Source organism: Misgurnus anguillicaudatus, chromosome 2 (assembly GCF_027580225.2).
Source record: "Misgurnus anguillicaudatus chromosome 2, ASM2758022v2, whole genome shotgun sequence".
NCBI lineage: Eukaryota > Metazoa > Chordata > Actinopteri > Cypriniformes > Cobitidae > Misgurnus > Misgurnus anguillicaudatus.
The window spans coordinates 19,578,567-19,590,812 of NC_073338.2; the positions used below are offsets into that span (position 1 = coordinate 19,578,567).

At 36.2% G+C, this 12,246-nt stretch overlaps 1 protein-coding gene across 4 annotated transcripts in view; it reads right to left on the minus strand.

Annotated features, from left to right (window-relative positions):
• astn1 (astrotactin 1) overlaps positions 1-12,246 on the minus strand; it is a 356,183-nt gene that overhangs the window by 27,046 nt on the left and 316,891 nt on the right. For all 4 annotated transcript variants that reach the window (XM_073874209.1, XM_073874213.1, XM_073874207.1 and 1 more), the window contains 3 exons: positions 4,860-5,128; positions 4,574-4,707; positions 4,308-4,459 (listed from right to left, as the gene is read on the minus strand). In XM_073874209.1, the coding sequence (XP_073730310.1) occupies positions 4,308-4,459; positions 4,574-4,707; positions 4,860-5,128 (555 nt within the window). The remainder of the gene's footprint in view (positions 1-4,307; positions 4,460-4,573; positions 4,708-4,859; positions 5,129-12,246) is intronic.

Here is a 12,246-nt window from a genome sequence, read left to right on the forward strand (position 1 = left end):
GGAAGTATTTATCACTTCAATCATTTTTCAAAAGTCTGTTTTTCTTTTCTTCACTACATTCTAAAGCATTGTATCTTACTTTTTATACCACTACATTACATTAAATTTCATTTAACTCATTCTCTGCCAGACTTTTTTTTTTTGAAAAGTTGCCCGCCAGCATTTTTTCTTTTCTTTTTTTGATTTTCACAAAAGTTTCACAAAACGCCTTCTAGGAATTTTTTCTTCTAAAAATATATAAACATACAAATATATCAAATGAAAGAACAGACCCTCTGTTTTCAAACAAACAAAGAAAACGGGGGGAAAAGTTTCATCCTATCTTTAATTTTTTCTCTGTTTATAAACTCTTAAATATGGGAAAGTTTTTGAAAAAGCTGATATAATTGCATTTTTGTGAAGAAAGTTTTTAAGAGATCAGATTCAGAATGATTATCAGAACATACACGGAGTGTAAAATTAATAAATATTTTTTGCTTCATTTTTTTTTTATAAATTGGTAAATTATACAATCGCAGTATTAAGCGGCCTTTCCACTGCACACGACAAATGATGGCCGATAAGCCAGAAGTCATTCATTTCCATTGGAGAGTCGCAAAGGAGTTGTGTGAGGTGCCGACCATCTGCGGATGCGTAAATATCGGATCCGTTTTGAGCATTGGATCCGTTAAAAAATTTGAACTTGTGCGACCGCATGCGATATGCCGACCGGAAGTTATGATTTTCATTGTATTCCAATCACAAACTGTGTGTGAGGTATAAATTATTAATCCTTTTGGTTTAACTTTATTAGTAACACTTGACTCCTTAAAAAACACTTTTGATTACTGATAAGTAATACATTATTAATTTAATTTGTGTACGTTATTATTTTAATCTTGTCTTTATATGTTCTCTCCAAAAAAATATTTGCAATCTTTGTCATATATGCATAGCTGTTTATTGTTTCATTCATTTGAGTTCCTTTATTTATTCCACCATGGTAAACATATTAGTAACAACCTCTTGCACTGGAATGAGCTTCTCTCCCATATACGATTAAATTGAAACTTCATTACGACTGCCACTAGGGGGAGAACTCCGACTGTCGTTTCCGTATGTCGTGTGCAGTGGAAAGGCGGCTTTACAGATTACCATAAAAACCCATCAGGAACAGTTTTTTTTTCATGCAAATGTTTTCATTTAATTGACGAGATAATTTGTCATTGTTGTGGGTTAATGATAGCCTGGCTAACACCAGACCAGTCTCATAGAGAATGAGACGTGGTCTGGGAACCACATGCTCATTTTATCGTATTTGAGGCGTGGTTACGAATGCCCAGAGCCGTTTATTGGGAGCTACGAATGTCTATCGAATGCGTCTGTACGTAGCTCATAGCCAATCGTTTCAATTATACCACATGATGTATGTAGAGAAACATCAATTCAAAAGTAAACAACTTTTATCAGGTACGAGTGCAGCTGAAAGCTACGCAACTAAACAGGTAGCTGTATATTGATATTGAAAAGCAACACAATTTAGTGGCACTATGACAACCACAGTACAGGCATAATGACAATATGATATTAATAAATACCACTTACCATTTATAAGTTAATTGTACTTCGCCGACGACGATGCCTAGCAGGTTGGTCCTATAAAACTCCGTGGTTATCACGTCTTGTCAAATACAAACATCCTTCTTGGATATGAAATTGTTTAACGCCAAAAGTTGCTATTTTTTTTTTAAATAAACTTGCGTTCAAAACTACTTAGAACACTATCTAAGGCTGCAGCGAAAAATAACTTTGCGTCTGTTGCCATGTTATAACAAATAACAAAACTGCTTCGGTGTGTCGAATAGATGTTGTCATCGTCTTGCTGCTCCTCCCCATTCTGTGATTGATTTCAGGGGCAAAAAAGGCCATAGTTGCCATGCTAGACTTGCAGCGTGAATAAATTTGCACGCAAGGCAGCATGGGGAAACCCAGGCTAGGTTAATGAGTTAATACACTCAGAAAAAAATACATGAAGGTACAAAAGTTGTCACTGGGGTGATACCTTTTCAAGAAGTACACATTTGTACCTAAAAGGAACAGGTACGCTGGTACATTATAGGTACATATTGGTTTCTCAAAGGTCTGTACCTAAATGTCAGAATTTGTGCACTTGTAACTGAGTGTACAAATAACATAAGTAAAAGTAAACACTTAAATTGGCTGGGTTATTTTTCACCCCTAATAGGTAAATATTGGACAGAACACACCGCTGGGTTAAAACTGGGGTTGACCCAATGCTGGGTTTTTGTAATCCAACTGCTGGGTTATAAATACCCCATGGTTACACAACAACAACCTAACATTGAGTCATTTTTAAACCAGCATGTGGTTAATTTTAACCCAGCATGCGTTCTGTCCAATATTTACCCATTATGGGTAAAAAATAACCCATCAATTTCTAGAGTGTACTAGATTTTTTATGTACTTAAGTATTAAATGTTAAACAGCAACTTGTATTTATGAAATGTAGTGGAGAAAAACATATTATATTTTGCTATGCAATGTAGTGAAGTATGGATCCTTGTAAAATGTACATACAGTAAGTAGTAATAATACTTCCCTACTGTCCACCTCTATTTGTTGTACTTTCTCCACTTATTGTGTTTTTTGAATGGTTTTTATGGGTTCATTTTAACAGCTGTCCTTCATACATACAACCTCAATAAAAATCCCCTCTGTGGGACAGTGGGATTTTTAATTTAATGTGGTTATTATTTTAATGCTCAAGTAAATGCCAAATGTATTACATTTAGGATTAGGACATTTTACTTTTGCAACACATAGACTAAATATTTTAAAAGCTTATTTTATTTCGATTTATGGCAGTGCTTAATTGTTACATGTAGATTGTAGCATTATTGATTTATTTTTCTGTATCAGTACATAGTGTTTGGAAATAAATTTGAATGATGTATATGCATACATATATAGTAAGGGATAATCTATAGGCAAACTAAGTCCCTTTAGTGAGATACAAGACCCTTCGCATCGTGTCTTGATCACATTGTCGGGGCTTATTTCTTTTGCGATAACAACTGGCTGCCTGTACATTATCCCGCTTATTACACAGCTATTTACCTCATAAGGTAAGGTAAGGAACATAAAATGTTGATTTTAAATACAATGTTTATTATTATTATTATTATTGTTTTGTTTTAAGACGTTCAAATGTCACAAACACACTTTTTGGTGTATTCATTTGTAAATATAATGTCATATATGTTATTAAGATACATATTTATATTTATGTGTTGCATGTGTAATATTACCCATCAAAATGATTTGCAGCATCCGGGATACCGTGTGTTATTAGTTTTGAGTCATTCTTATCTGGGAATAACAAACCTGCAAATGTCACGTCTAGCAAATCAGAAACAAGCATTTCAATGAGCCATGTAATAAGTAGAGATGATCATTCAGCAGTCAATCACTTTCACACCCTTCAAGAGGATACAGGATGACTACACACCACATCGGATCTTAATCATCCTGTCAGGGTTTAATTTGCAAAAATGACTGTACATCATTTCACTTGTTTCTCATAGCCAGTTACTGCTACTTACAAAATAAACACATTTGCATAAAATATTGATTAGTCACAACTGCCCACACATACTGAAAATCCACCTAAGACCAGCATAAGCTGGTAGCTGGTTTTAACTAATTTTAAGGTGGTCTTCTCAAACACAGCTATATCAGCTTGCTACACCATCAAAACCAGCTAAAACCAGGCTCGGAGACTAGCTCACCAGCTTATGTTGGTCATAGATGGATTTTGGCAGTCATAAATGGTATTATAATATGTGCTGAGGGCATTTGATTATGTTCATTATATGCTTTTAGTTTAAATCTAGTTAATCCCGAGCCTCAGGCCATTCAGAAATACCACTTTTTTGCAGAAAGAATTAAATGCCAAAATCAATTTTTCAGCAAACTCCTCTAAGTGCATGGAAGAGGAATGTGAAACAACCATGGACCACATTTAAACTTGTGTCTATTGTGGGTACTTGGCAGAGCTTCCCCTATGGTTAAATTTTTTTATTTATACCTTTTGAATTCAAAATTTCATTATTTGCATTGTTTCTCGTTGCATCCTTAGCGATTTTGCAACTGTTCGTCTTGTACAAAGTTGTGGAGGTTTTTGCCAAATGCATAAATCTGAACGTAAATTTACACTTAGTCCTTAAATTGCAATACAGAATAACAATATACTGTAGCTTTTGTCCAAAAGACGGACAAGGTGATATCACAATAATGATTTAATTTACCTGTTTCAACTTTGGAGTGATCGGTCCTCTCTGTCACTTTCTCTTGACTGATGAGGTAATCAACAATCCTCACTCCGATTGGTGGCTCTGTGTGATTCCATTCTATGATGACCAGTGAACTGCTGGGCTCATACGAATGGGACAGCTTAAGCCTGACAGGGGTATAAATTAAACAGGGATCATTTATGACCAAATATCTGATTAAGATCCGTGCTTTGACCTTAAAATTTGGAGGATATTAAAGCTGTAAATTTTTATGAACTCACATAGGTTGGGGAAGGGGAGCGCAAGTGGGGAGTCCATCGGCGCCAAAGGCACTAGAGTCACATCGACACCAGTCATCAATTACATCACCTTTAGCCGAACACCACAAAACGCTCATCATGGCTTCCTGCAGAGCCTGCGTAACAGAGAAGAAACTTAACCCCGGATTACAACTAAAACACTCCTGCCAATAAACCAATGACAATCAATCTGTGAATGAACCGACTTATTTATTGCATATATTTGATTTTACAAATATATTTCAATATAAATGATTTTGGTTATCACCTGGTAGGTTTCATTGCTGTTGACCAGCTCGTAAATTGGCGTGGCTTTAGTGATGTTGAGTAGCACAGGTTCTGCAGGACGTGCAGGCCCAGGGCTCATGTGGCAGAGGTGGCAGGACAGAGGGCATTGACCCTGACTGTTACAGTCCATGCGCACCCCCGCCGCCATGCGCTTGGCACCCGAGTCCAGCAGGCTGGCAATGTATGCGGGGTAAGTGAGTGTGCGTGGCTCTTTGTCCCGCTCCTCTGACTCATCTGAAGGAGAGTTTCCTGAAACAGACATTTCAACAGGATTTAGTGATAATAAAGTGCTAAATAACTTTATGTAATTGGCATTGCACATAACCAAGATTGCATTTGTTTATTATCATTTAAATTGCCTGAAAATGTTTAATATCATGCCGGAACTTTTAACTTATAGCTATAAAGTTCTGCAGAGTAGTTGCTTTACTTTACTGATGTCTGCTTGTGTGAATGCAATATTCTGTACATGCATGAGTCAATGGGACACCTATACCCCCCCACACACATACAAGAAAACACAATAATGCATTATTTCCTCAGTGCTTTGTAATATCAGATGAGATATGATAAGGTTTATAACAACATTTAGCATGAGGGATGAGTATGGAAATGAAAAACAGATAATCTGTGGCATACTGTTATAAGACAACAGAACCTTGATTGTAAACATGTCAATCAATCCACCCGGAGTGTTGTTTTCATTTCAGCTTTTAGTCTTCAATTACTTTTTTTTAAAGAGGCAAAGCCTTCGTTCTCTCTTTCTTTTTTTTTATATAACAGAGTCTGGTATAGAGACTGAATTTATATCATACAGAACGTCTAAATCTGATCACCTTTAAGGTACATGTTTAAATGAATTTGGAGCTTGAAAAAAATTGTTCACACCACACAGGAAGAACTTCAAAGACCCGGTTACACAGAAGTGTTGCAAAAACCTTAAATAACATTATGAATTTGGATTATTTATGCATGCTTTTCCCCTTACTAATTATGCTAACTTACTTTGATAAGGTCATAGCAACTGGCATAGCCATCAAATAAATAAATAAATACATACATATCGCCAAACAGCACCATAAATGGTCAAATAGCTTCCTAAAAATATAAGTTGGGATGCACTGGATAAAATTTGAAGAAAATTAGAGCATTCTCACACCAAGTCCATAAAATGATCATAAAATATACACTCACCTAAGTGATTATTAGGAACACCATACTAATACTGTGTTTGACCCCCTTTCGCCTTCAGAACTGCCTTAATTCTACGTGGGATTGATTCTACAAGGTGCTGAAAGCATTCTTTAGAAATGTTGGCCCATATTGATAGGATAACATCTTGCAGTTGATGGAGATTTGTGGGATGCACATCCAGGGCACGAGGCTCCCATTCCACCACATCCCAAAGATGCTCTTTTGGGTTGAGATCTAGTGACTGTACAGTGAACTCATTGTCATGTTCAAGAAACCAATTTGAAATGATTCGAGCTTTGTGACATGGTGCATCATCCTGCTGGAAGTAGCCATCAGAGGATGGGTACATAGTGGTCATAAAGGGATGGACATGGTCAGAAACAATGCTCAGGTAGGCCGTGGCTTTTAAACGATGCCCAGTTGGCACTAAGGGGCCTAAAGTGTGCCAAGAAAACATCCCCCACACCATTACACCACCAGCCTGCACAGTGGTAACAAGGCACGATGGATCCATGTTCTCATTCTGTTTATGCCAAATTCTGACCCTACTATCTGAATGTCTCAACAAAAATCGAGACTCATCAGACCAGGTAGCATTTTTCCAGTCTTCAACTGTCCAATTTTGGTGAGGTCGTGCAAATTGTCGCCTATTTTTTCCTATTTGTAGTGGAGATGAGTGGTACCCGGTGGGGTCTTCTGCTGTGTAGCCCATCCGCCTCAAGGTTGTGCGTGTTGTGGCCTCACAAATGCTTTGCTGCATACCTCGGTCGTAACGAGTGATTATTTCAGTCAAAGTTGCTCTTCTATCAGCTTGAATCAGTCGGCCCATTCTCCTCTGACCTCTAGCATCAACAAGGCATTTTCGCCTACAGGACTGCTGCATACTGGATGTTTTTCCCTTTTTACACCATTCTTTGTAAACCCTAGAAATGGTTGTGCATGAATATCCCAGTAACTGAGCAGATTGTGAAATACTCAGACCAGTAATTGCTTAAATCACCTTTCATTCCCATTCTGACATTCAGTTTGGAGTTCAGGAGATTTTCTTCACCAGGACAACACCCCTAAATGCATTTAAGCAACTGCCATGTGATTGGTTGATTAGATAATTTCATTAATGAGAAATTTAACAGATGTTCCTAATAATCCTTTAGGTAAGTGTATCTGACGCTGGACCACAAAACCAGTCAAAAGCAGCCATATCACCCTGTAGCCCAGACAGCTTGCCCACTAAAGCTAAGTAGGGTTGAGCCTGGTCAGTATTTGGATGGGAGACCACCTAGGAAAACCAGGTTGCTGCTGGTAGAGGTGTTATAGTGAGACCAGCAGGGGGTGCTCACCCTGTGGTCTGTGTTGGTCCTACCACCCCAGTATAGTGATGGGGACACTATACAGTCAAAAAGCATCTGTCCTTCGGATAAGACATTAAACCAAGGTCCTGACTCTCTGTGGTCATTAAAAATCCAAGGATGTCATTTGAACAAACTTGCCCACTGGCCTACTAATCATCCCCATATATACACTGTAAAAAATACTTTGCTGCCTAAACATTTTTTGTTGAATCAAACTCAGATTTACAAGTCATTTCAACTTACTATTATTTATTTTGACTAAAGATGAGTTGTTATAACTACAGGTGAACTCAACAATATTTTATATGTTGTGACAACTCATCTCTTTTGACATGATTTGTAAATCTGAGTTGATTTAACAAAAAATGTTAAGGCAGCAAAGTATTTTTTACAGTGTAATAATTGGCGACATTACTCTGTCTCCTTTCCACTAATAAGCTAGTGTGTGGTGGGCATTCTGGTGCAATATGGCTGCACATTGGTGGTTGTTGAGTAAATTCATAAATTTCATTGAATTATTATTATTAAAACTAACACGGCATATTTGTAGCAATTGCCAAAAATACATTATGGGTCAAAACTGACCCATAATGTTGAAGATATGTTGTAAATTGATACCATAAATAGATAAATAAATAAATAAATAAATATATAAATAAATAAATAAATAAATATAATATTCATCATTAATAATATGCTATAATTTGGCAAACTTTAAAAGCGATTTTCTCTATGTTGTTTTTGTTACAGCCTCAGATTCCAGATTTTCAAATAGTTGTATCTCGGCCAAGTATTATCCAATCCTATCCTATAACATATATCAATGGAAACCTTATCTATTCAGCTTTCAGTTGATATATAAATCTTAATTTCCAAAAACTGACCCATACAACATTTTATGATCTGCTAACGCAATGCTCTGCCAATTCAGGAACATCGTAATGTCAAGTAATGATGTACTAAACACTACGAACAGTTGAATTTTAATTCTACTTTTCTTAAAATCTTTGTTACCCAATTTTACATTCAATTTAAATTTTAAATTCTTTATTGAATCAGTAGAGCACCACCACTATTATAATAATGCAAGAGATCATGCAGTTGACCTTTCGGGATGTACAGAAATCTGATTTAAAAGCATAGGACGTAATATGAAGCTCTTATCCTTTCCTAACCACCCTGTGGATGTGCCTGCACTGAATCTAGCTCATTTATAAAAAAATATGTTTATCTAATTCCCCATGGATGTCTAAATTACCCAAAATTGTATCTAGAAAATCATTTTATTAGATGTGCCAAGAAAGAAAAAATGCTTTAAAGAAAAAGCGAAGTTAATGAATTAAGTGTAAATCAGATTTTGGATGCCAATCTGAAGCCTGTAGCTGTTTGGAAAAATACTAATATGGGAAAAGTGCTTCATCAAATGAGTTGCCAGATGTAGATTAAGGAAGCATTACAAGTATATTACGCATATAGCTGGGGCTTTAATTAGAGTGAGAGAGTGAAACAAACAAGATGCAAAATAAAGATAGTGAGAGAGAGAAAGAGAGAGATACAAACACAAACACCCTACAGCATGCCAATTTCCTTTGACATATTTTCTCTACAGCTTTGGATTTTGACGGTTATGGAAGCGGAATGATGCATCGCAGGCCAAATTGGAGTAGGAGCTCAAGGAATACATCTCATTAGATTACTTTCATGTTAGCTACTTGATTTGCATGAAAAAGCACAGAAAACCGTGTCTGTATGCTCAGTGCACCTCTTAGTAAAACAACCCTTTGATATTCTTATTGGTTTGAAGAATTTCCATTCATGACCACCTGCCAATTCTTAGCTGTGACAAAAGTGAGCATTTGTAAATTCCTTGGTACTATACCACCCATTGATATTTCCAAGCTTAGAAATCTCTCAAAAGAAGTCCCATCCCTATCAGATCAAACACTAGATGGGGCTAGAAGTCTGTAACAGAAGACCTTACCAGAACTCAAAAGGGAGGGGGTGACATAACAAATTGCATTATGGTGTCTGCATGGTTTCGAAAAACACAATCTACACGATTTAGTGAGAAGATAATGAGCACCTCTTCCTTTTTCTCATGTTTTTGACAAGAAAGTGGAAGAGAAGACGTTTGGAAACGTCATATTCATATGTAATGAATTGCTCTGCATGTTCCCAAATTCAAGAACCGTGTGAGTCACACGAGCTTTCAATCAATCATCAGACGGTTTTTAGCACCAAAGTCAAGCAATTTAAACATGTTGCATTGTGTTAGTCGAATGATTAATTTGAACACACAACCAAATCCCGTGACAAGATAATCTTACAAGACAGATGCCGCATGCTGATTTACTTCTCACGCAGTTTATCAAGAGATGATAATCACACAGCAGTCGCTCCACTGACATAACTGTATGTAGATTCTCTTGTGGAGATGCCACTTTATACAGAAATAAATGTATTGCTTATGTTTCTCTTTTATGGCTCGGGAGACTTTAGTTGTGTTTAACTGTATTAGTATTAGTTTTGTATCAAGCAGTATCTAAAATCATTTTTGAGAAATTAAAACTGACGCAAATAAGTCTAATATGGGCATACAGTTTAAAGTGTAGAGCTATAAAATAAACAAAGTTAATGAAATAGATGCTCCATGAATCAGATTTTAAATGCCAATCTAAAGCACTGAGCTCAGAAGATACTAATGTGGAAAAAGTGTTTGATAAAATTAAATGCCAAATTAAGGAAGCGGTACTACAACTTTGAACTCTTTCGCCGCCATTGACGAGATATCTCGTCAATTAAGAGAAAACGCTTCCCCGCCAATGACGAGATTTTCCGTCTTTACGCAACACCGCTATTATCCACCAGGTGGCGCACTTCCGCAACTTATACAACACGGAAGTATCGCCTCAAGTGAAAGAGAAAGAACTCCGTGTATGTTTTAAAGATCTCTCTTCATCTGATCTCTATCAAAATTCTTTCGCAAAAATGGAATTATCTCAGCTTTTTGCTCAAAATTGGGTGTTTTTGAAGAAAACTACCCATGTTTGAGTGGTGATTACAAGAGAACTAATGAAGGTAGGATGAAACGGTTTTTGTTTGAAAGCAGAGGGTCTGTTCTTTCATCTGATAAATTGGTGTTTATATATTTAAAGAAGAACATTTTCTGGAAGGCATTAAACTTTTGTGAAAATCATGAAAAATGCTGGCCTACTAATCATCCCTATATATACACTGTAAAAAATACTTTGCTGCCTTAACATTTTTTTTTTAATCAAACTCAGATTTACAAGTCATTTCAACTTACTATTATTTATTTTAACTAAAGATGAGTTGTTATAACTACAGGTGAACTCAACTATATTTTATATGTCGTGACAACTCATCTCTTTTGACATGACTTGTAAATCTGAGTTGATTTAACAAAAAATTTTAAGGCAGCAAAGTATTTTTTTTACAGTGTAATAATTGGCGACATTACTCTGTCTCCTTTCTGGCAACTTTTTTTAAAAACGCTGGCGGGGAAATAGTTAATGGAATCATGCAAAAACGTGTAAGAGTGATGCTTAAAGACTTAATATATAAATATAAATAAAAAATATAGCCATAAATATCATAAATTCAATATTTTTAATACAAATTTGCCTACTTTGTATTTACTGTGTAAGTTACTTTGCTACAATGCCCAATTGTGACAGGGCTACGGAAATGCATTTGAATTTAATTGAAATTAATTATAAATTATAATAGAACATATCAACACATCAAACACATTGTAATAAAGACTTATATATATATATATATATACAGAACTGTGCAAAAGTCACATGGTCAATTTTGTTTTGCATACGTAAAGTGCACGTGACACAATTTTCAATGCGCAAAGCCTGAAACCCTGCATACATTGTATGCGTAGTTAGCACTTGTGGGTATGTCTACCCTATCTCACGGCAAGTCGTGTTATTGTCATGAAAAATTTGATTCACGTTTTCGTGTTCTTGACAAAATTTTACGCTCTTTTCTGTGCCTCTCTGGAGCACGAATGTATTTTTCGTGCCCCCAGCACGAATTTCTATAAATGTTTTTTCGTGTCTCTGCCACAACTTTCTTTATCGTCTCACTTTATATTTTTTCTTATCCTTTTTTTTTCTATTTTTAAATCATTGTCGCTTGGGGTTAGGGTTAGATTCGGGGTTTGCATTGGTTTCTACATGTTTTTTTCCGCTTTTAAAACTATTCTCGTCTGGAGTTGGGGTTTGGGTTAGGAAGTCGCAAAAAGCAATTCTAACCCAAAGTCCAAGCCACAATGGTAAAAATATAGGAAAAAATGATGAGAAAACAAAACAAACAAAAAAGACACAATAAAGAAAAAACATTTATAGAAATTAGTGCTGTTTGTCACGAAAAACACATTAGTGCTCCAGAGGCACGAAAAACAGCGGAAAATCGTGTCAATAACACAAAAACATAAATCAAATGTTTTGTGCCTATGACACGAATTTCCGTGAGATTGGGTTGCGTATGTAGTGTGGCCCAGGAAATGAATCGCAATGCGTCTAACGTCTGTGTACACGTACGAGTCTAAAAAAACATTTACATTTTGTAAGGCTGTGCTTTCGATGGTGGGCATATGATCATGCAGATGTAAAAAAACAGACTATACTCTGGGCTTTAGGCCACCACCAGCTTTGTTGTTTTAGCAAGGTTTTAATGACCATCCAGTGTTGCCAACTATTTTCAATGGAAAGTAGCTAAAGCTTGCTTGGAAAGTCGCTTAACGTCTCTAGATTACGTCATTGCCTCATTAGCACATCAGTGACG